Below are 27,060 nucleotides of genomic sequence, written 5' to 3'. Positions count from 1 at the left end.
TCTAGTTTTAACAGACACTGGTTTTAAACACAATCATGTGCATTAGTATGTTGATATTAGACTCGATAAATGTGTAAATCGTATGTTGCAACTACTATACTATGTTTGTTTTTTGTACATTTTGTGTATTTTGGGCCGGTGGCCTTTATTTACTTGAATAAAATGAATTGAATTGAATTGAATTTGAGTATGTAATGAATATCTTAAAGGAATATAAGGGAAGCTTTACCTCAAATTAATAAATCAGTATTTTTTCACAATTTTGGGAATCGGGCTGGGCCCTTTCAGATTGGGAAATATGCATCATTTTGAATAAAATGAGAAATTCAAATTTTGTTTGGAAATGAACAAAATGCTTTAAAAAATAGACAGGAAAGATAAAACAATGTGATCAAGCTTGTTGCTTTAAGAATACACCAACTCTTCCATACCATACCAAGGTTTTGGGGTGCATTTTTTTTTCTTTTAAGACATTGGGATTTATAATCACAATTGTGGAAAAAAGTATGTTTTAGGATTGGAAAATGTGGCCAAATTACTTGACTTTTTCAATGAACAATCTTTATTACTTCACTTTATTACTTTCACCAAGAATGATATACAAAAAGTAGCCAGCTAAATCATTTCTCCTTGTGACATAGATCTACAGCTTGGACAACATGTAAATAAAGTGTCATTTAACCTGAATAGAAAAGAAGGTTGTTTGAAGTATGTGTTTTAGCTCACCTGAACACAAAGTGTCGGCGTATGCTGTTGAGATAGGCTGATTGTCCGTTCATGTCTGTAGTCAGTCTGTCCATTGTCAACATTTTCCTTCAAACAACATGTCATCCTAACCCACCCGGACAATTTCAACTAAACTTCACAGGAATGTTCCTTGGGCGGTCATCTTCCAGATTCCAATAAAATGCAGTACTCCATGACATGATTTCACTGAAATACTCCTTGGTTGACCTTATATCAAATTCCTTCAAATCTTACAATATACATCTTAAATAAAAACATTAACATTATAAAAAAAATTATGTGGAATATTCATTAAAATCAATAAAGAAATTCATAATTTTGTTCGATTATCTATGAATTTTAATTTATAATACATTTAGTATATCAACATCATATTGATGAAATTTGGAAAAAATACACTAATTTTAATACATAAATACTAGATGTGTAGTTTAAACAGAAAAGGTCTTAAGATTGTCCAATACCACTTATTCACTGTGAGGGAGCAAAAAAATCACATGACCTCGAATGTGAACGACTACGGGGAAATTGAGACAACAAAACATATGTTTTTTTATGTTTTCTTTTTTTATCTTGATTCAAATTAAAACAAGACCTAGCCCATGGTATGCCACATAATTTCCGATTTCATGTGGTATACTGTCTGATATTCTTGGTGTCGTAGTTTTTGAGAACATTCAATAACAAATTTGGAATCGGCGATGCAGACGACCACACATTTTATATATCTTGCAATTATAAAACTGCTAGTTTCACCTGTTTCTTTACGAAAAACACATATTAAAGCAAACATATACCATTTAGAGCACCTTTGCAAGGCTTATTGCAGGCAATATTAAAATACGAAATTATGCGAACGACAGCACTCGAGAATTTTAGGCGAAAGACCAATGTAAATGTCAAAAAGAGCATTATTATAATTAATCATTTTGTTTTTGTGAATTTTCTTATGCCTGTAAAGGCTGCTCCGGTGCCGAAACACTTGTTCACACTCTGGACATTTAAGGCTTGACTCTCCATTGTGCATATCCATATGTGCCTTCAGGTTTGACTTTCCTGAGAAAGACATCCCACATTCGTGACAGTTACAACATTGCTTTTTTCATGTCGAATATGCTTTTCGAAGATCAGCATTGGTTGGAAACGACTTCTCGCAATTTGTGAAAACAAAGGGCTTAGCCTCGCCATGCACATGACATCTGAAAAGTAAATGCATATCATTTTATAAAAAAAAAATTCTATCATATAATATACTAAGTTTAGTCTTTGTCTGGAATGTGTCAACACAAATGGAACATTTGGAGTACCGGTAGGTGACCTTTTTACATTAAACGAAGCAACGTTGACCCAATATTGCTTATTAAAGAACAGCAACACAAGTAGATAAAACACCGCTAGAATTTTTTCTATCTAGGAACAAAAACAGCCTCGCTATACATTGGCTTATTTTCACTGGTAACACATATACAACGCTTTGTGTAAAATATAATCATGTTAAAGACATGGTTATGACGTTAAGATGATGACAAAACCGACGACGAAAACTTGGTTTTGAAAACATTTCGGCCTTACCTATTCGATAAATAGACGAGCTAACGGTTTTGTCATACTAACAAACAAAATAAAGGTTCTGCAGATTTGACTTATACAACGCGATTCTTTTTCAAGGTTTCTAATATAAACTATTCTGTATAAACTAACCTGTGTCTTTTCAAGTTTGCCCTGCTGTGGAAAATCTTTTCACAACACATATAACCCTTTCCCGTTCCAATATGTGTTGTTTTGTGCTGCCGCAGTGTGGAAATGATCGCAAGGACCTTGCCACAATATCTTCAGACCTGAGGTTGTGGACTCTCCATCTAAAAGATATATTAACAAATAAAGTATTTAAAGCTATATTCGCACTCCTGTCAAAATTAGATAAAAAAAGTGTGGTCGTTCGCCTAAAATTCTGGAGTGTGGTCGTTCGCATAATTTAATATTGTACGATTTCTTTCAAAACATAATTCCCTTTTGAAAAGATAATGTAAATGGTATATATTAACTGTTTATATTTCTTTTTGTAAAGAACCAGTTAAAACAAGTCGTTTTATCATTGTTTTTGCAAGATTAACAAAATGTGTGGTTGTTTGCATGGCTGATTACAAATTTGTTTTTGAATGTTCTCAAAATCTACAACATCAAGAATGACAGAAAGAATACCACATGAAAGCGGAATTCATGTGGGGTACCATGGGCTAGGTCTTGTTTTAATTTGATTCAATTTTGTAAAGAAAATATAAAAAACATACCTTTTGTTGTGTCAAGATCGTCGCGGTTGTACACATATGTGGTGACGTCACAAATATTGCTCCCGCACAGTGTTATTTGTATCTGATAAATTTGTATTGTTATAAATTCTCCATGCTAAATTAAGACTGTTTTTAGCAATTTAGCTGTTTTGACTAGCAGGTATGCCGAAGGATTGTACCACTTACTTGTAGTTTGTTCTCAAACAATGTAATCCTTTCAAATTCTATCAATTTAGTTGTTTTATAATTGTGATGTTTTATTCCTACAGCTCTGACAAGAAGGATTATCCAGGGTCTCAACCTGAGATTGCCCTACACAGTTGTCCTGCTTGTCCTGGGCGTGCTGTTTGGCCTTCTCTCTGGCAGCTCCAACAGCGTCCATATCTACACAAGAGTCATTGATACAGACCCCCACCTTATTTTGAGCATATTCTTGCCTGTGCTGATATTTGAGTCAGCTTTTGCCATGGAGGTGCACACTTTCATCAAAGCTTTTGTGCAGGTTCTACTGCTGGCACTGCCAGGGCTGGGTTAGTAGTTTATTTCTGAAGTTGGTAGTTATTCAATGATTTAGAAAAAGAAAAGTAACATGGTCATTGATGCAAGTGCTAATCAACCTAATATACAGTTGAACACCGTTAATCCGAAATCATAGGGACCATTTTCTGCAAATGACGCTGTTTCCGAATTATGCGAAATTTTTTGTATGCAGGTTCAATACCTCCAGAGAGATATAGAGACATATGCTCCTTTTGTTTGAGCCATGTGGAAAGGGTGCTCATCAGTATACCATATGCTTCAGCGATTTTTGATTTAGATTTAATTCCACCCTCACTTCTTTTATTGCGTCATACTTCTCCTGGTAGCTTTTCGAATCTGATGAGGTAGACATTTTCGAATGATATTCAGATTGTGTTAACCAGCAATTAAATACACACTACATCACCCAAATGAATCGCTTAATTTCTGACATTGATGTTTGTTACATACCAGCGCTAATTGTGCTCCATTGTCACCTCAAGCCGATGCCCGAGTACATTTGCAGTATGGTATGAAAAACTATGACATGATCAAGTTTGAAATAAGAATTCATAAATAGGTGTGAAATACCAAAATTGGGAATTTTTACTTTAGAAATAATTGGGAATAGCGATTATTTCGGAATAGCGATTATTTCGGAATAGCGATTTCAGATTAAAATTCAAAAATTTAGTTAAACAAAGAAGGCGTAAAGATGGGACCGAAAAATAATTTTGAAATAGCAATAATTTCGGATAAACGGTGTTTGGAATAGCAGTGTTCAACTGTATATAGAATTACCTGTTTTAAAATTATACAATTGAAGGATAATCGGAACTATTTACCTACTCACATACTTTGTCAGGAAAACAAATCCTACTGTATCCATCAGATTACATAAATTGTATTTGTACTCGCATTGCCAGCCATATACATGTAACTGTTGGTTCTATATTTTAAGCTGTGGCAACGTTTCTAACAGCGGTGTTGGCGCGGTTCCTGTTCACATACGGCTGGTCATGGAATGAGGGCATGATGTTTGGCGCCATCCTCAGTGCCACTGACCCTGTGGCCGTGGTCGCTCTCCTTAGGGATATAGGTCAGTCAACGCACTTAAATATATTGTATTGAAGGTGTTCATTTTAATTGCTTAATGAATACTTGATCATGTATTATTTGAGTGCAAAATGCTTAGGATTTTCTTTTCTGTACCAGGTTATTGTCAGCGAAAAACAGTGGTTGTGTCTAATATGTAACAAGCATTTATGGTATATTTGCTGTTTACAGGTGCATCCAAAAAGCTGGCAATGGTTATTGAAGGAGAGGCTCTGCTCAACGATGGGGCTGCCATCGTCTTCTTCAACGTCTTTCTCAATCTTGTCACCAGCGATGAAGGCATTTCGGGTAAGTACCAGTCTGGTTTTGGGCACCTGCTTTAATTAAATAGTAGAACACCGTTTGCATTTTTAGATTAGATCATGCAAAATAAGTCAGGATATGTCCAAAATTGAAGGAATAAAAGTCATTTTCATATTAATCATTTCAAGAAATATAGAAATTAATCAGGTTTGAAATGATAAGATTAAACATATAATATATAAATATCACAAGAAAGTTAGAGGGAGAAGGGGCAACAACTTTGCTCAAACAAACTTGTAGAATTAAATTGTGTGTTTTCCCTTCAATTAAATGCAAAAACTTTTTCTCCAAAAGTGAAGTTAAATGATAAAAAAAGAAACATAATTTTGGCATTTTTTTACCCTTGGTTAAAATTACAAATGATTAGTATAATGTTTTTTATAAAAGTATTGAACCTTTCAGAGGAATGTTTATTTTCTGTGAAGAATATTTTTCATGGCTTGCCCCATATTTGCATTGTAACTTAAATTTATGTTCAACATACCTTCAAATTGCTCTCTCTGTCAAAGCTGGATCATTTGGAGCACTTATTATCTTCCTGTTGTAGTTGCTTACTATTATGTATTGGATGAATGCATATTCTTTCAATTGCATTCATATTCTGATGAATATCTTACAGAAACAACATTTGTGATTGGTGAATTGACTACTAAGAATTGCAATTTATCTTTGTATGAAATCATTTGGTCAGTGCAAAAATTATTGTGGAGTCCTTTGGAACTCACTTACCGTTTACTGACTGAATGTTTTGATACACTGATGAAGCACACAATACTAAAACATTAATTCTTTAGATTAACTATTATTTCAGGTGGTCAGATTGTGCTGGACTTTATCTGGGTGGTAATTGGAGGTCCAATAATTGGGTTTGTGATGGCAAAGATCACCCTGTTCTGGCTGTCCCGTATCTTCAATGATGCCATTGCTGAGATCACCATCACCCTAGCCTCGACATACATCACCTACTATATCGGTATGTCATCTCAACATAATAGTCATCTGTCTGTATGTCACCCTGCACATTGGTATGTCCCCTCTCACATCGGTATTTCACCCCAATATGACAGAAATCTGAATGTCATGTTGCATCTGTATGTCTCTTCTTACAACCATATGTCACCTCTTACATCGGTGTGTCACCTCTTACATCGGTATGGCACCAAAAATAATAGTTATCACAAGGAGTAAGACTCACTTGACTCGCTCACCCAGAGGGATAACGCAGATGTTCCCGGGTTTCCTCCGCTGAAATCCTTCCCCCCCCCCTCTGATTTGCCACTACTAGTATGTCACCTCAGCATTGGTACATTACCCACTACTAGTAAGTCACACCAACATTGGTAAATTACCTACTACTGGTATGTCACACAAACAGTGGTACATTACCTACTACTAGTATGTCACACCAACATTGGTACATTACCTACTACTGGTATGTTACCTCAGCAGTGGTACATTACCCACTACTAGTAAGTCACACAAACATTGGTAAATTACCTACTACTGGTATGTCACACAAACAATGGTACATTACCTACTATTAGTATGTCACACCAACATTGGTACATTACCTACTACTAGTATGTCACCTCAGCAGTGGTACATTACCCACTACAAGTAAGTCACACAAACAATGGTACATTACCTACTACTAGTATGCCCCACAAACATTGGTAAACTACTGTGAAATCATTAATGTTCGTGGGGCATTAATGTTCGTGGTTTTCGTGGGTTGGGTGATCCACGAATTCAAGATCCCACGAAATATAAACCCTTTATTCACTTTTTCAATTGCCTTGTTACGTACATACTCTAGTATATGATTTACAGAGGTCGCAGTATACAGTGTTAAAACCTGTCTCACTGTATAACTTACGATCATTATTCTGTTAATATATTATAACTGCCTTTAACAAATAATGAACCAAATCAATTAAATGTGTTTTATGCAGCAAATGACAGTTATAAGCACGTGTTTAAACGTGTGCTGTTAATGAAAATCTCCAAGTTTACAAGATGTGCGTGATGAGTGTCCATACTCGATTTTTTTATTTAATAAAATAATTAATCGATTACTAGTATATTGAAGGTTACTAAGCATCAAACGTGACAATATACGCACCCTTTCGGTGTTTTCACAGTTTGCAAAATTCTTAATTGGCATTCAATGGCTTCCCCTATCTGTATTTATGATCATGGTACATCTTCTTTTATTACCTTTATTCCCAATTAAATCGACAAGTGACATGGGTATATGCTCTAATTGGCATGTCGTACCACATTAGCGAGTGTCATAAACCGAGTGACGTAGAAGACGGAAATCACGGGCCAGCGCGTGGATATTATGCAGACAATCTAGGACGATCACATCTTCGATTTTTTTTTTCAAAAATGAAAATCCACGAATTCAAGTACCCACGAAATTGTTTTTTTTCGGCAAACCACGAAATTTCATGCCCACGAACATTAATGATTTCACAGTACCTACTACTGGTATGTCACACAAACAATGGTACATGACCTACTACTAGTATGCCCCACAAACATTGGTACACTACCTACTACTAGTATGTCACCTCAGCATTGGTACATTACCCACTAAGTCACACCAACATTGGTACATTACCCACTACTAGGATGTCACACCAACATTGATACATAACCTACTACTAGTATGTCACCTCAGCATTGGTACATTACCCACTACTAGTAAGTCACACCAACATTGGTACATTTCCTACTACTAGTATGTCACACCAACATTGGTACATTACCCACTACTAGTATGTCACCTCAGCATTGGTACATTACCCACTAAGTCACACCAACATTGGTACATTACCCACTACTAGTTTGTCACACCAACATTGGTACATTACCCACTACTAGGATGTCACACCAACATTGGTACATTTCATACTACTAGTATGTCACCTCAGCATTGGTACATTACCCACTAAGTCACACCAACATTGGTACATTACCCACTACTAGGATGTCACACCAACATTGGTACATTTCATACTACTAGTATGTCACCTCAGCATTGGTACATTACCCACTAAGTCACACCAACATTGGTACATTACCCACTACTAGGATGTCACACCAACATTGGTACATTTCATACTACTAGTATGTCACACCAACATTGGTACATTACCCACTACTAGTATGTCACCTCAGCATTGGTACATTACCCACTAAGTCACACCAACATTGGTACATTACCCACTACTAGTATGTCACCTCAGCATTGGTACATTACCCACTAAGTCACACCAACATTGGTACATTACCCACTACTAGTTTGTCACACCAACATTGGTACATTACCCACTACTAGGATGTCACCTCAGCATTGGTACATTACCCACTAAGTCACACCAACATTGGTACATTACCCACTACTAGTATGTCACCTCAGCATTGGTACATTACCCACTAAGTCACACCAACATTGGTACATTACCCACTACTAGTATGTCACCTCAGCATTGGTACATTACCCACTAAGTCACACCAACATTGGTACATTACCCACTACTAGGATGTCACACCAACATTGGTACATTACCCACTACTAGGATGTCACACCAACATTGGTACATTACCCACTACTAGTTTGTCACACCAACATTGGTACATTACCCACTACTAGTATGTCACACCAACATTGATACATTACCTACTACTTGTATGTCACACCAACATTGGTACATTACCCACTACTAGTATGTCACACAAACATTGGTACATTACCTACTACTAGTTTGTCACACCAACATTGGTACATTACCCACTACTAGTTTGTCACACCAACATTGATACATTACCTACTACTTGTATGTCACACCAACATTGGTACATTACCCACTACTAGTATGTCACACAAACATTGATACATTACCCACTACTAGTTTGTCACACCAACATTGGTACATTACCCACTACTAGTTTGTCACACCAACATTGGTACATTACCCACTACTAGTATGTCACACCAACATTGATACATTACCTACTACTTGTATGTCACACCAACATTGGTACATTACCCACTACTAGTATGTCACACAAACATTGGTACATTACCTACTACTAGTTTGTCACACCAACATTGGTACATTACCCACTACTAGGATGTCACACCAACATTGATACATAACCTACTACTAGTATGTCACCTCAGCATTGGCACATTACCTACTACTAGTATGTCACACAAACATTGGTACATTACCCACTACTAGTATGTCACACCAACATTGATACATTACCTACTACTGGTATGTCACACCAACATTGGTACATTACCTACTACTAGTATAGCAGCTCCACATTGGTACATTACCTACTACTGGTATGTCACCTCAGCATTGGCACATTACCTACTACTAGTATAGCACATCCACATTGGTACATTACCTACTACAAGTATGTAACACTTACATTGGTACATTACCTACTACTAGCATGTCACACCAACATTGATATGTCACCTATAATATGTGGTGTTGATATGTCACCTATTGTATGTGGTGTTGATATGTCACCCATTGTATGTGGTTGTATGTGGTGTTGATATGTCACCTATTGTATTTGGTGGTGATATGTCACCTATTGTATTTGGTGTTGATATGTCACCTATTGTATGTGGTGTTGATATGTCACCCATTGTACGTGGTGTTGATATGTCACCTATTGTATGTGGTGTTGATATGTCACCCATTGTATGTGGTGTTGATATGTCACCTATTGTATGTGGTGTTGATATGTCACCTGTTTTTATGTGGTTTTGATATGTCACCTATTGTATGTGGTGTTGATATGTCACCTATTGTATGTGGTGCTGATATGTCACCTATTGTATGTGGTGCTGATATGTCACCTATAGTATGTGGTGTTGATATGTCACCTATTGTATGTGGTGCTGATATGTCACCTATTGTATGTGGTGCTGATATGTCACCTATTGTATGTGGTGCTGATATGTCACCTATTGTATGTGGTGTTGATATGTCACCTATTGTATGTGGTGTTGATATGTCACCTATAGTATGTGGTGTTGATATGTCACCTATTGTATGTGGTGTTGATATGTCACCTATTGTATGTGGTGTTGATATGTCAACTATTGTATGTGGTGTTGATATGTCACCTATTGTATGTGGTGTTGATATGTCACCTATTGTATATGGTGTTGATATGTCACCTATAGTATGTGGTGTTGATATGTCACCCATTGTACGTGGTGTTGATATGTCACCTATTGTATATGGTGCTGATATGTCACCTATTGTACGTGGTGTTGATATGTCACCTATTGTATATGGTGCTGATATGTCACCCATTGTACGTGGTGTTGATATGTCACCTATAGTATGTGGTGTTGATATGTCACCCATTGTACGTGGTGTTGATATGTCACCCATTGTATATGGTGCTGATATGTCACCTATAGTATGTGGTGTTGATATGTCACCCATTGTACGTGGTGTTGATATGTCACCTATTGTATGTGGTGTTGATATGTCACCTATTGTATATGGTGCTGATATGTCACCTATAGTATGTGGTGTTGATATGTCACCTATTGTATGTGGTGTAGATATGTCACCTATTGTATATGGTGCTGATATGTCACCTATTGTATATGGTGCTGATATGTCACCTATTGTATGTGGTGTTGATATGTCACCTATTGTACGTGGTGTAGATATGTCACCTATTGTATGTGGTGCTGATATGTCACCTATTGTATATGGTGCTGATATGTCACCTATAGTATGTGGTGTTGATATGTCATCCATTGTACGTGGTGTAGATATGTCACCTATTGTATGTGGTGTTGATATGTCACCCATTGTATGTGGTGTTGATATGTCACCTATTGTATATGGTGTTGATATGTCACCCATTGTATGTGGTGTTGATATGTCACCTATTGTATGTGGTGCTGATATGTCACCTATTGTACGTGGTGTAGATATGTCACCTATTGTATATGGTGTAGATATGTCACCCATTGTATGTGGTGTAGATATGTCACCTATTGTATGTGGTGTTGATATGTCACCCATTGTATGTGGTGTTGATATGTCACCTATTGTATGTGGTGTTGATATGTCACCCATTGTATGTGGTGTAGATATGTCACCTATTGTATATGGTGCTGATATGTCACCTATAGTATGTGGTGTTGATATGTCACCTATTGTACGTGGTGTAGATATGTCACCTATTGTATGTGGTGTTGATATGTCACCTATTGTATATGGTGCTGATATGTCACCTATAGTATGTGGTGTTGATATGTCATCCATTGTACGTGGTGTAGATATGTCACCTATTGTATGTGGTGTTGATATGTCACCCATTGTATGTGGTGTTGATATGTCACCTATTGTATATGGTGTTGATATGTCACCCATTGTATGTGGTGTTGATATGTCACCTATAGTATGTGGTGTTGATATGTCACCTATTGTACGTGGTGTAGATATGTCACCCATTGTATGTGGTGTAGATATGTCACCTATTGTATGTGGTGTTGATATGTCACCCATTGTATGTGGTGTTGATATGTCACCTATTGTATGTGGTGTTGATATGTCACCCATTGTATGTGGTGTAGATATGTCACCTATTGTATGTGGTGCTGATATGTCACCTATTGTATATGGTGCTGATATGTCACCTATAGTATATGGTGCTGATATGTCACCTATAGTATGTGGTGTTGATATGTCACCTATTGTACGTGGTGTAGATATGTCACCTATTGTATGTGGTGTTGATATGTCACCTATTGTATATGGTGCTGATATGTCACCTATAGTATGTGGTGTTGATATGTCATCCATTGTACGTGGTGTAGATATGTCACCTATTGTATGTGGTGTTGATATGTCACCCATTGTATGTGGTGTTGATATGTCACCTATTGTATATGGTGTTGATATGTCACCCATTGTATGTGGTGTTGATATGTCACCTATAGTATGTGGTGTTGATATGTCACCTATTGTACGTGGTGTAGATATGTCACCCATTGTATGTGGTGTAGATATGTCACCTATTGTATGTGGTGTTGATATGTCACCCATTGTATGTGGTGTTGATATGTCACCTATTGTATGTGGTGTTGATATGTCACCCATTGTATGTGGTGTAGATATGTCACCTATTGTATGTGGTGCTGATATGTCACCTATTGTATATGGTGCTGATATGTCACCTATAGTATGTGGTGTTGATATGTCACCTATTGTATGTGGTGCTGATATGTCACCTATAGTATGTGGTGTTGATATGTCACCTATAGTATATGGTGTTGATATGTCACCTTTATTGTGTTGTGTTGATATGTCAACTATTGTATGTGGTGTTGATATGTCACCTATTGTATGTGGTGTAGATATGTCACCTATTGTATGTGGTGTTGATATGTCACCTATTGTATGTGGTGCTGATATGTCACCTATTGTATGTGGTGTAGATATGTCACCTATTGTATGTGGTGTTGATATGTCACCTATTGTATATGGTGCTGATATGTCACCTATAGTATGTGGTGTTGATATGTCACCTATAGTATATGGTGTTGATATGTCACCTTTATTGTGTTGTGTTGATATGTCAACTATTGTATGTGGTGTTGATATGTCACCTATTGTATGTGGTGTAGATATGTCACCTATTGTATGTGGTGTTGATATGTCACCTATTGTATGTGGTGCTGATATGTCACCTATTGTATGTGGTGTTGATATGTCACCTATAGTATGTGGTGTTGATATGTCACCTATTGTATGTGGTGTTGATATGTCACCTATTGTATGTGGTGTTGATATGTCACCTATTGTATATGGTGTTGATATGTCACCTTTATTGTGTTGTGTTGATATGTCAACTATTGTATGTGGTGTTGATATGTCACCTATTGTATGTGGTGTTGATATGTCACCTATTGTATGTGGTGTTGATATGTCACCTATTGTATGTGGTGTTGATATGTCACCTATTGTATATGGTGTTGATATGTCACCTATAGTATATGGTGTTGATATGTCACCTATTGTATGTGGTGTTGATATGTCACCTATTGTATATGGTGTTGATATGTCACCTATTGTATGTGGTGTTGATATGTCACCTATAGTATGTGGTGTTGATATGTCACCTATTGTATGTGGTGTTGATATGTCACCTATTGTATGTGGTGTTGATATGTCACCTATTGTATGTGGTGTTGATATGTCACCTTTATTGTGTTGTGTTGATATGTCAACTATTGTATGTGGTGTAGATATGTCACCTATTGTATGTGGTGTTGATATGTCACCTATAGTATGTGGTGTTGATATGTCACCTATTGTATGTGGTGCTGATATGTCACCTATTGTATGTGGTGTTGATATGTCACCTATAGTATATGGTGTTGATATGTCACCTTTATTGTGTTGTGTTGATATGTCAACTATTGTATGTGGTGTAGATATGTCACCTATTGTATGTGGTGTAGATATGTCACCTATTGTATGTGGTGTTGATATGTCACCTATTGTATGTGGTGTAGATATGTCACCTATAGTATGTGGTGTTGATATGTCACCTATTGTATGTGGTGCTGATATGTCACCTATAGTATGTGGTGTTGATATGTCATCCATTGTACGTGGTGTAGATATGTCACCTATTGTATGTGGTGTTGATATGTCACCTATTGTATGTGGTGTTGATATGTCACCTATTGTATGTGGTGCTGATATGTCACCTATAGTATGTGGTGTTGATATGTCATCCATTGTACGTGGTGTAGATATGTCACCTATTGTATGTGGTGTTGATATGTCACCTATTGTATGTGGTGTTGATATGTCACCTATTGTATGTGGTGTTGATATGTCACCTATTGTATGTGGTGTTGATATGTCACCTATTGTATGTGGTGTTGATATGTCACCTATTGTACGTGGTGTTGATATGTCACCTATTGTATGTGGTGTTGATATGTCACCTATTGTATGTGGTGTTGATATGTCACCTATTGTATGTGGTGTTGATATGTCACCTATTGTATGTGGTGTTGATATGTCACCTATTGTATTTGGTGGTGATATGTCACCTATTGTATTTGGTGGTGATATGTCACCTATTGTATTTGGTGGTGATATGTCACCTATTGTATTTGGTGGTGATATGTCACCTATTGTATGTGGTGTTGATATGTCACCCATTGTACGTGGTGTTGATATGTCACCTATTGTATGTGGTGTTGATATGTCACCCATTGTATGTGGTGTTGATATGTCACCTATTGTATGTGGTGTTGATATGTCACCTGTTTTAATGTGGTTTTGATATGTCACCTATTGTATGTGGTGTTGATATGTCACCTATTGTATGTGGTGCTGATATGTCACCTATTGTATATGGTGCTGATATGTCACCTATAGTATGTGGTGTTGATATGTCACCCATTGTACGTGGTGTTGATATGTCACCTATTGTATGTGGTGTTGATATGTCACCTATTGTATGTGGTGCTGATATGTCACCTATTGTATATGGTGTTGATATGTCACCTATTGTATGTGGTGCTGATATGTCACCTATTGTATATGGTGCTGATATGTCACCTATAGTATGTGGTGTTGATATGTCACCCATTGTATATGGTGCTGATATGTCACCTATAGTATGTGGTGTTGATATGTCACCTATAGTATATGGTGTTGATATGTCACCTATAGTATGTGGTGTTGATATGTCATCCATTGTACGTGGTGTTGATATGTCACCTATTGTATGTGGTGTTGATATGTCACCTATTGTATGTGGTGCTGATATGTCACCTATTGTATATGGTGCTGATATGTCACCTATAGTATGTGGTGTTGATATGTCACCCATTGTATATGGTGTAGATATGTCACCTATTGTATGTGGTGTTGATATGTCACCTATAGTATGTGGTGTTGATATGTCATCCATTGTACGTGGTGTTGATATGTCACCTATAGTATGTGGTGTTGATATGTCACCTATTGTACGTGGTGTAGATATGTCACCTATAGTATGTGGTGTTGATATGTCACCTATTGTATGTGGTGTTGATATGTCACCTATTGTATGTGGTGTTGATATGTCACCTATAGTACGTGGTGCTGATATGTCACCTATAGTATGTGGTGTTGATATGTCACCTATAGTATGTGGTGTTGATATGTCACCTATTGTATGTGGTGTTGATATGTCACCTATTGTATGTGGTGTTGATATGTCACCTATTGTACGTGGTGTAGATATGTCACCTATAGTATGTGGTGTTGATATGTCACCTATAGTACGTGGTGTTGATATGTCACCTATTGTATGTGGTGTTGATATGTCACCTATTGTATGTGGTGTAGATATGTCACCTATTGTATGTGGTGTTGATATGTCACCTATAGTATGTGGTGTTGATATGTCACCTATTGTATGTGGTGTTGATATGTCACCCATTGTACGTGGTGTTGATATGTCACCTATAGTATGTGGTGTTGATATGTCACCCATTGTACGTGGTGTTGATATGTCACCTATAGTATGTGGTGTTGATATGTCACCTATTGTATGTGGTGTTGATATGTCACCTATAGTATGTGGTGTTGATATGTCACCTATAGTATATGGTGTTGATATGTCACCTATAGTATGTGGTGTTGATATGTCACCTATTGTACGTGGTGTTGATATGTCACCTATAGTATGTGGTGTTGATATGTCACCTATTGTATGTGGTGCTGATATGTCACCTATTGTATGTGGTGTTGATATGTCACCTATTGTATGTGGTGCTGATATGTCACCTATAGTATGTGGTGTTGATATGTCACCTATTGTATGTGGTGTTGATATGTCACCTATAGTATGTGGTGTTGATATGTCACCTATTGTATGTGGTGTTGATATGTCACCTATTGTATGTGGTGTTGATATGTCACCTATTGTATGTGGTGTTGATATGTCACCTATTGTATGTGGTGTTGATATGTCACCTATAGTATGTGGTGTTGATATGTCACCTATTGTATGTGGTGTTGATATGTCACCTATAGTATGTGGTGTTGATATGTCACCTATAGTATGTGGTGTTGATATGTCACCTATTGTACGTGGTGTTGATATGTCACCTATAGTATGTGGTGTTGATATGTCACCTATTGTACGTGGTGTTGATATGTCACCTATAGTATGTGGTGTTGATATGTCACCTATTGTATGTGGTGCTGATATGTCACCTATTGTATGTGGTGTTGATATGTCACCTATTGTATGTGGTGCTGATATGTCACCTATAGTACGTGGTGTTGATATGTCACCTATTGTATGTGGTGCTGATATGTCACCTATTGTATGTGGTGTTGATATGTCACCTATTGTATGTGGTGTTGATATGTCACCTATTGTATATGGTGCTGATATGTCACCTATAGTATGTGGTGTTGATATGTCACCTATAGTATGTGGTGTTGATATGTCACCTATTGTATGTGGTGCTGATATGTCACCTATTGTATATGGTGCTGATATGTCACCTATAGTATATGGTGTTGATATGTCACCTATAGTATGTGGTGTTGATATGTCACCTATTGTACGTGGTGTTGATATGTCACCTATAGTATGTGGTGTTGATATGTCACCTATTGTATGTGGTGCTGATATGTCACCTATTGTATGTGGTGTTGATATGTCACCTATTGTATGTGGTGCTGATATGTCACCTATAGTATGTGGTGTTGATATGTCACCTATAGTATGTGGTGCTGATATGTCACCTATTGTATATGGTGTTGATATGTCACCTATAGTATGTGGTGTTGATATGTCACCTATAGTATGTGGTGTTGATATGTCACCTATAGTATGTGGTGTTGATATGTCACCTATAGTATGTGGTGTTGATATGTCACCTATAGTATGTGGTGTTGATATGTCACCTATAGTATGTGGTGTTGATATGTCACCTATAGTATGTGGTGTTGATATGTCACCTATAGTATGTGGTGTTGATATGTCACCTATAGTATGTGGTGTTGATATGTCACCTATTGTATGTGGTGTTGATATGTCACCTATAGTATGTGGTGTTGATATGTCATCCATTGTACGTGGTGTTGATATGTCACCTATAGTATGTGGTGTTGATATGTCACCTATTGTACGTGGTGTTGATATGTCACCTATAGTATGTGGTGTTGATATGTCACCTATAGTATGTGGTGTTGATATGTCACCTATAGTATGTGGTGTTGATATGTCATCCATTGTACGTGGTGTTGATATGTCACCTATAGTATGTGGTGTTGATATGTCACCTATAGTATGTGGTGTTGATATGTCACCTATAGTATGTGGTGTTGATATGTCACCTATTGTATGTGGTGTTGATATGTCACCTATTGTATGTGGTGTTGATATGTCACCTATAGTATGTGGTGTTGATATGTCACCTATTGTATGTGGTGTTGATATGTCACCTATAGTATGTGGTGTTGATATGTCACCTATAGTATGTGGTGTTGATATGTCACCTATAGTATGTGGTGTTGATATGTCACCTATTGTATGTGGTGTTGATATGTCACCTATAGTATGTGGTGTTGATATGTCACCTATAGTATGTGGTGTTGATATGTCACCTATTGTATGTGGTGTTGATATGTCACCTATAGTATGTGGTGTTGATATGTCACCTATTGTATGTGGTGTTGATATGTCACCTATAGTATATGGTGTTGATATGTCACCTATAGTATGTGGTGTTGATATGTCACCTATAGTATGTGGTGTTGATATGTCACCTATTGTATATGGTGCTGATATGTCACCTATAGTATGTGGTGTTGATATGTCACCTATTGTATGTGGTGTTGATATGTCACCCATTGTACGTGGTGTTGATATGTCACCTATAGTATGTGGTGTTGATATGTCACCTATAGTATGTTGTGTTGATATGTCACCTATTGTATGTGGTGCTGATATGTCACCTATTGTATGTGGTGTTGATATGTCACCTATTGTATGTGGTGTTGATATGTCACCCATTGTACGTGGTGTTGATATGTCACCTATAGTATGTGGTGTTGATATGTCACCTATAGTATGTTGTGTTGATATGTCAACTATTGTATGTGGTGTAGATATGTCACCTATTGTATGTGGTGCTGATATGTCACCTATAGTATGTGGTGCTGATATGTCACCTATAGTATGTGGTGTTGATATGTCACCTATAGTATGTGGTGCTGATATGTCACCTATAGTATGTTGTGTTGATATGTCACCTATAGTATGTGGTGTTGATATGTCACCTATAGTATGTGGTGTTGATATGTCACCTATAGTATGTGGTGTTGATATGTCACCTATAGTATGTGGTGTTGATATGTCACCTATTGTATGTGGTGGTGATATGTCACCTATTGTATGTGGTGTTGATATGTCACCTATTGTATGTGGTGTTGATATGTCACCTATAGTATGTTGTGTTGATATGTCACCTATAGTATGTGGTGTTGATATGTCACCTATAGTATGTGGTGCTGATATGTCACCTATAGTATGTGGTGTTGATATGTCACCTATTGTATGTGGTGTTGATATGTCACCTATAGTATGTGGTGTTGATATGTCACCTATTGTACGTGGTGTTGATATGTCACCTATAGTATGTGGTGTTGATATGTCACCTATAGTATGTGGTGCTGATATGTCACCTATAGTATGTTGTGTTGATATGTCACCTATAGTATGTGGTGTTGATATGTCACCTATAGTATGTGGTGTTGATATGTCACCTATTGTATGTGGTGTAGATATGTCACCTATAGTATGTGGTGTAGATATGTCACCTATAGTATGTTGTGTTGATATGTCACCTATTGTATGTGGTGTAGATATGTCACCTATAGTATGTGGTGCTGATATGTCACCTATAGTATGTGGTGTTGATATGTCACCTATAGTATGTGGTGCTGATATGTCACCTATAGTATGTTGTGTTGATATGTCACCTATAGTATGTGGTGTTGATATGTCACCTATAGTATGTGGTGTTGATATGTCACCTATTGTATGTGGTGTAGATATGTCACCTATAGTATGTGGTGTTGATATGTCACCTATTGTATGTGGTGCTGATATGTCACCTATAGTATGTGGTGCTGATATGTCACCTATAGTATGTGGTGTTGATATGTCACCTATAGTATGTGGTGTTGATATGTCACCCATTGTATGTGGTGTTGATATGTCACCTATTGTATGTGGTGTAGATATGTCACCTATAGTATGTGGTGTTGATATGTCACCTATAGTATATGGTGTTGATATGTCACCTATAGTATGTGGTGTTGATATGTCACCTATTGTACGTGGTGTTGATATGTCACCTATAGTATGTGGTGTTGATATGTCATCCATTGTACGTGGTGTAGATATGTCACCTATAGTATGTGGTGCTGATATGTCACCTATTGTATGTGGTGTTGATATGTCACCTATTGTATATGGTGTTGATATGTCACCCATTGTATATGGTGTTGATATGTCACCTATAGTATGTGGTGTTGATATGTCACCTATTGTATGTGGTGTTGATATGTCACCTATTGTATGTGGTGTTGATATGTCACCTATTGTATGTGGTGTTGATATGTCACCTATTGTATGTGGTGTTGATATGTCACCGATTATACGTGGTGTTGATATGTCACCTATTGTATGTGGTGTTGATATGTCACCTATTGTATGTGGTGTTGATATGTCACCTATTGTATGTGGTGTTGATATGTCACCTATTGTATGTGGTGTTGATATGTCACCTATTGTATGTGGTGTTGATATGTCACCTATTGTATGTGGTGTTGATATGTCACCCATTGTATGTGGTGTTGATATGTCACCTATAGTATGTGGTGTTGATATGTCACCCATTGTACGTGGTGTTGATATGTCACCTATTGTATGTGGTGTTGATATGTCACCCATTGTATGTGGTGTTGATATGTCACCTATTGTATGTGGTGTTGATATGTCACCTATTGTATGTGGTGTTGATATGTCACCTATTGTATATGGTGTTGATATGTCACCCATTGTATGTGGTGTTGATATGTCACCTATTGTATGTGGTGTTGATATGTCACCTATTGTATGTGGTGTTGATATGTCACCTATTGTATGTGGTGTTGATATGTCACCTATTGTATGTGGTGTTGATATGTCACCTATTGTATGTGGTGTTGATATGTCACCCATTGTATGTGGTGTTGATATGTCACCTATTGTATGTGGTGTTGATATGTCACCTATTGTATGTGGTGTTGATATGTCACCTATTGTATGTGGTGTTGATATGTCACCGATTGTATGTGGTGTTGATATGTCACCTATTGTATGTGGTGTTGATATGTCACCTATTGTATGTGGTGTTGATATGTCACATATTGTATGTGGTGTTGATATGTCACCTATTGTATGTGGTGTTGATATGTCACCTATTGTATGTGGTGTTGATATGTCACCTATTGTATGTGTTGTAAGGCTTCCTTTCATCCTTTCAGCATTACATCAGCTGGCAGCCTGAAACGTGTGCTCACTTTATCAAGTTACCATTTAACTAATGCAACTGTCTGGAATCAACCTGAATAATTCATTATATGTTTATTGGATGGCAGATGTTGGCATTTCAGACTTCCTGATGTGGTATTTTGTTGACATGCTATACAGACACTAAACTCAAAGTTCAATACAATACCTTCAGATGTGTTTTTGTCTCCTATGTGTAATCTATACAGTTCTTGGATTTTAATAAAAAAACACTGTTACAATGAAAAGATCAAATTGTGCATTCCCATAATGGCTGTGGTGATAAGATATTTTGTTCAGTAGCTTTAAGATATATTAATTTTGGGTTGTCTGTTTTTGTAAGAATCTTTTTATTGCGGTATTGACACAGCCTCGGTCAGTCTAGGCGTATCATGGTCATCATTTTTACTGTTATGTTTGCCATAACTCTATAAATTCAGCAGAAATTTAAACTATAAACTTGGTAACCACATTTACAATATCCAATATCCCTTGCTTATATGTTACTTGAGTTATGCCAAGGATTTGAACTTATTGATCGGAATATCAATTTGAATGGCTTGTGTTTATGTTTAGGTGACCGGTATGGTGACAGATGCAAGCAGTGTGGCCAAGTGGTACATCACTGGGACGTGGGACACCCAGATGGACATTGCCCAGGTTCTACAGGTGGACGAGTCTGCAAAACGACCTGTTATCGCTCATGGACCCAAACGGACCATATGGAAAAGAGTAGAACCTCCGTATGTACCGTATGATATATTGTGTTACGTTTTTTACTGGTACCTCAATGTACATATTTGTTGAAATTGAAATGAAAAAGAAATTCAACCATTCAGCATTTCATAATGAATGAAATGATTACCATGAGCCATTATTTTCTTTGGCGAAAGGTTTTGCATTTACATGTACCCCCAAATCTTGAATAAACTTTGTTATCTTGTTTATAAAATCCGGAAAGGGAATTTCAAAAATGATATTAAGTTAAGTGTTGGATACTTTATAATGTACTAAGGTATATAATACTTCATCGTTTTCTATCACAGGCCGGGGGACAAGATGTACTACTTCACGCAGCTGGCCCTACAGCTGAATGAGCCAGAGGAGGGCGTTGCCCCAACAGATGCCCGGAATCGCCCAGATCAGCGTGCCATGGAGATTGGGGCATGGGACGAGGCCAACAGAATAAAGGTCCAGCTGGAGGAAAAACAGAGAGCTAGGAGAAAGAAGATGGAGGCCGAGGCTGAAGCTGCCCTCAAACGAGGTAATAGATGTATACTGATCTGTGTTGCCATCATTTTGTGCAAAAGAGTTAAAAGACTTATGGTCTAACACTTATATGGCATTTCCTTAAAGTTTGGATGTCTGTACAGTAATTGTAAATTTGATAACAATGTGTTCTCATTGAATTTTATTTCTATACTTTTTTATACTGCATAAAGTAGGGATGCAGATGAGTGGCAAAATTGATACTCGGAATATCTAGTAATTCTTTTGATCAAATATTAAAATATTTGATTTCCAAAATGAATCTTTAAGAAGTTGTAGTAAACTAGTATTATTTGTTATAGTAATAGCTGGGGCCTTTTAAACCCTATTTGTCTTAGGCGGAACCTTCGATGACGCCTGATTTTCTCTAAAATAAGCTTCTGAAATTTCCCATTTTTATAAAAAAAAAAGGCAACACATTTTGAATAAACAAAAATCAAAATTGAATTATTTCAATTCCACAATATTCAATTTGTAAACAATGCGAAGATTGTAAATTCTTGGTCGAATGATGTTTATGCACCAATGGAGGGTCATTCCGTAAGACGATCCACAATACCTTGCAGTCTTGTTCTGGGATTGACCTTTACTAAATATAACTTTGGAAAAACCAAACTAACTTGGGAATAGTAAAATAATTAAACAAAAACAAAGGTGGAAATACAGGAAATGTATTCTAAAAAGCTATACATTACAGTTATATTTCAAACCAGAAATGGTACATTGAATCATGGAATGCAGTTTATAGCACATACATGTAACGAGCTCATGTTGCACAGCTTAATTGGCAGCCAAGACAACACTTTGGTGTTAAGGCTGATTCCTTAAATCCTTTATTGACATGATCATTTAAATGTACGGAAAATAATTGAAACTTGTTTGATGTCACTCTTGTCTAATAGTGAGGTATTGTAAAATTATAGGAACTAATTATACTACCTGAAGATATGTCCCTTTTGACATTTGACACATGTATAGTGTATTGTCATCACATTCACGCCTCTGGGATTAGGGGCCAATGGTTGTAAAAGTAAACAAGCAAACTTTATACACAACATCTCAGTTGTAGTTGAACGGTTATTTTATTTATACAACAAAACACATTGAATGTTTGAATGCCGATCTTGATACATGTGATAGAATATTTGAATATTTGTTTGCATCCCAAGAATAAAGCATTCCTGTAATGCAAGACCCACCTCCCTACGTCAATGGTAATGGCCACACTTACAGGTTTATCATTATGAAATCCTTTATCTGCATTTATTTAAGTAAAGTTGAGACCTTGTCATGCACAGAGGGATGTAAAATGAATGGGCACCTGTGTTAAGTTATGATAGCTCTTCCCCACTGTAGGCATATCAGTAATTGCATAATCCATTGAATTGGATGCCGATTCGGGGGGCATTCTCCACTTACTGTGACAGCTCTTGTTCACATATCTCTTGAACTCTAACAATGGCTATCCATTTGACAAGGTCCAATCAGCGGCATTTGTCACGAGACTGTTACAGCTCTTGATAATTTGATCAGTAATCTAATCTCAGTAACCAGAACATGCTACTAGTTCAGATTGTGTGATAATGACTGTGTGATTGTTATGTGCAGGTGAGGAGCCTCCAGTCCACAAGCCCATGTGGTTCGAGCGTTCTAAGGACCCGGTAACCGGTGAGATGGTGTACATGTCAAACAACCGCTACTGGAAGTGCCGCGAGACCCAGGAATGGGCCGGATGCCCGGACATCTATCTGTGATAAACCCCCCCAACATACACACACACTCACACTTACACAAATGCGGAGAATACCAACTGTTAAATCCAGCAGCCTCATGTTGAGGTTGTGGCGAGGTTATATGGCAGACTGCTTGGTGTGCCTTGGACTTACAGGGCTATGGTCTATGGAACATTACTACCCCAGTTTACAGCAATAATGGGAAAAATCATTATGAAATCATGAAAAGCTGGCTAATTCTCATGCATTTATAATGGGATAGTGTTTGTTAAAAGTCTGAATGAAATATGTTCACTGTTCATCAAAAGGAGTTGAGGAGCACAAGTTTTACATATATTGCACCAAGTTGGATTTCTCCTGTGGAGATCAATACACATGTGCATGAAGTCGTTACTGAAACTGTTATATGTGGTCAACACATTTTCCATGGACTGTATTGAATTGCATGTATGTTTTCACAAACTTGAATATGATATTGAAAGGAATGTGATCAATTAAACTGCTTTTCATGGCATGAATGGTTTAAAATGTTTACACTTAATGCTTTGTGCTTGCATGTGAACTGTGCCGTAGAGAGATGCCTGTGATTGTTCACATCAATTCACAGTGTACTATAGAAAAATAAATATTCTATAGCTGTTATGAAATCATCCAAAATGATCTTTAAATTGATAGTGTGCTATGTGATTTATCATGTTACTGTTTAATTTTATTAATTCGGAGTGTGTTTTTTTCCTGCATTTCTCTGTTTCAGTCACTGATGTTTTTTTCATGAACTTTATTTTTTTTTCATGAACTTTATTATTTGGTGTTGTTTTTTTCTACTTTGATATGCATAACCTTATATTTATTGATGATACTCTCTGGATGCTTACCTGACAACTAAATTCTTTTATTGCATAAATATTCAATTTACTGCACGACCATGGACATTTAATGTGTTTTTTATGATCATTTTAATGGCATTGTGCATTCATTGATACTTGGAGGGTACATGTTAACATGAAATAATAAGCCTAGCAATTTAATTCAGAGTGGTTTGTACTGAACTAGAACGCAAATATGTGGCACAATGGAGCTATTTTGATAGTTGAAGAAGTGCTTGCCATGCCATTCAGTGATTTTTTGCGAATAACATCTTTTTAAAACCAATCATGCTGGCACATAAATGTTCATGTAGTTCATTTTTGAATACATTTAAACTTTTTAATGCTGCAATTTACATAAAGTTATCTAAACAGTTTATGGGCGTTGAAAATAGGTTTTTATGATTTTTGAAATAAGAGCACTAGTTATGTGAGGAACTTGATTGAGAATGTTTATGGTTGTTTACAAAAACATTGTATTGTAGGTTACTGGTATATGTACACATGCACTATGTGTTTGAGCGTAACTGAGCATCGAAAACATACACATTCACGCAAGTAGCATTAATATGCATGTAACATTGGTGTTTTATAGGATTAAAGGATTCAGTATCATTTGTACTGACATAATCTAAAGTTTGACCTGATGCCTGGGGAGGGTCATAATGTCTTTATTCAAGCTTATCTCGTTGGGGTCCCCTTGGCTTCTCAGTAGAGGAACCCCGGTCTCTCTGCTAAGTAACCTCAGCTTCTCTGTTGGGTTACCTCAGCATCTTTTGTGAGGGTAACCTCGGCTTCTCTTTTGAGGGTTACCTTGTTTTCTCTTTTGGTGTAACTTCAGCATCTTTGTTGGATAACCTCGGCTTCTCTTTGGGATACCCCCGACATCCCCTGTGGGGTAACCTCAGCTTCTCTGTAGGGTGCCTTCAGGTTCTCTTCTGGGGTACGCTTTGCTTCTCTTCTGGGGGTTTCACTGTTTAGTAACCTCAGCATCGGTTGGGGGTAACCTCAGTTTCTCTGTAACCTTGACTTCTTTGAAGAGGGTAATTTTGGCTTCTCTGTTGAAGGTAACCTCCACTTTACTTTGGAGTAACCTCTTAGTTTAACAAGTGCAATGATTTGTTGTTACATTGAATATGTTATTTATAAATGATTACTAATGTACATTGTATGATGTTCAGATTTGAACCATTTGTCATTAAAACTATTGAAATATTGCTAATAAATGCAATTAAATACCCAGGTTTGTGTTGATTCTCTTTGTCCTCTGCATACAAAAGTGGCCATGGTACTGAATTTTCTAAAACCAACAATGGTTATTTTATTTATCTTGCACAATTATTAGGAAAGTATGACAAAATTGCATCATTGTAGACCAGCAGTATGTAGTTGTTATAATTATGCCCCTGAAAGGATCTATAAAGTAACCCCGCTTTCGGGAGACCATTCAAGCTCTCAGCTCGAACATAATGACATGTAATAATGTAGCAGTAGGGGTTTCAGCCAGGACATTTGTCATGTGTTATAGTTTTTTTATTGGACTTGAGGCTGATGGAGTCGGCCTTTCCCCTGCCATACCTGTTGCCACAATGCTGGTACACCCAAGAATACATTGGCCTCCTTGACCGGACCACCTGAGCCTCATACTGAGTTATAATAGCAACAGTTGTGTCTGCTCAGTCTTGGCACAGATATTCCACACCAGTGGCCTTGTCACCAAAAACACATACTTAAAGCCACAGATTAATTTATTTCCGTATATTTAAATTTATCAGCCAAAGTTGTATAAGTTCTGATATGACACTACTGTAGATTGTTGTTCACCACTTACCAATACCACTATTGTTCACCACGTACCAATACCACGATTGTTCACCACGTACCAATACCACTATTGTTCACCACGTACCAATATCACGATTGTTCACCACGTACCAATAGTACTATTTTTCACCACATACCAATACCACTATTGTTCACCACGTACCAATACCACGATTGTTCACCACGTACCAATAGTATGATTGTTCACCACGTACTCATAGTACTATTGTTCACCACATACCAATACCACTATTGTTCACCACGTACCAATACCACGATTGTTCACCACGTACCAATACCACGATTGTTCACCACGTACCAATAGTACTATTGTTCAACATACCAATACCACTATTGTTCACCACGTACCAATACCACGATTGTTCACCACGTACCAATAACACGATTGTTCACCACGTACCAATACCAAGATTTTCACCACGTACCAGTACCACGATTGTTCACCACGTACCAATACCAAGATTGTTCACCACGTACCAATACCACGATTGTTCACCACGTACCAATACCACTATTGTTCACCACGTACCAGTACCACGATTATTCACCACGTACCAATAACACGATTGTTCACCACGTACCAATACCAAGATTGTTCACCAGGTACCAATACCGCGATTGTTCACCATGTACCAATACCACGATTGTTCATCACTACCAATACCTAAATTGTTCACCCCGTACCAATGGCAAGATTGTTCACCTCGTACCTTTGGCAAGATT

General features: G+C 37.2%; 2 protein-coding genes across 2 annotated transcripts in view; both read left to right on the top strand.

The window, feature by feature from the left end:
- The first annotated feature begins 3,439 nt into the window (after positions 1–3,439).
- LOC128229773 (sodium/hydrogen exchanger 10-like) overlaps positions 3,440–27,060 on the top strand; it is a 216,996-nt gene continuing 193,375 nt past the window's right edge. The window contains exons 1-4 of the mRNA XM_052941592.1: positions 3,440–3,568; positions 4,519–4,656; positions 4,845–4,961; positions 5,788–5,949. Coding sequence (XP_052797552.1) covers positions 3,505–3,568; positions 4,519–4,656; positions 4,845–4,961; positions 5,788–5,949 — 481 coding nt within the window. The 5' untranslated portion in view covers positions 3,440–3,504. The remainder of the gene's footprint in view (positions 3,569–4,518; positions 4,657–4,844; positions 4,962–5,787; positions 5,950–27,060) is intronic.
- LOC128229776 (oxysterol-binding protein 1-like) lies at positions 21,205–25,735 on the top strand. Its single transcript, XM_052941597.1, has 3 exons — positions 21,205–21,367; positions 21,671–21,888; positions 23,502–25,735. The coding sequence occupies exons 1-3, from the start codon at positions 21,210–21,212 to the stop codon at positions 23,645–23,647; spliced, it is 522 nt and encodes a 173-aa protein (XP_052797557.1). The 5' UTR covers positions 21,205–21,209; the 3' UTR covers positions 23,648–25,735.

This window comes from Mya arenaria, chromosome 4, assembly GCF_026914265.1.
Source record: "Mya arenaria isolate MELC-2E11 chromosome 4, ASM2691426v1".
Classification (NCBI taxonomy): Eukaryota; Metazoa; Mollusca; class Bivalvia; order Myida; family Myidae; genus Mya; species Mya arenaria.
The sequence above is the reverse complement of the archived record's forward strand: the minus strand, read 5'-3'. Positions and strand labels throughout refer to the sequence as shown.

Bases quoted from the DNA above. Each gene is read 5' to 3' on its own strand.
- LOC128229776 (XM_052941597.1), top strand. From the start codon at position 21,210: ATGGTGACAGATGCAAGCAGTGTGGCCAAGTGGTACATCACTGGGACG. The intron at 21,368-21,670 runs GTATGTACCGTA...TTTCTATCACAG, and splicing joins TGGAAAAGAGTAGAACCTCC to GCCGGGGGACAAGATGTACT. The intron at 21,889-23,501 runs GTAATAGATGTA...TGTTATGTGCAG, and splicing joins TGAAGCTGCCCTCAAACGAG to GTGAGGAGCCTCCAGTCCAC.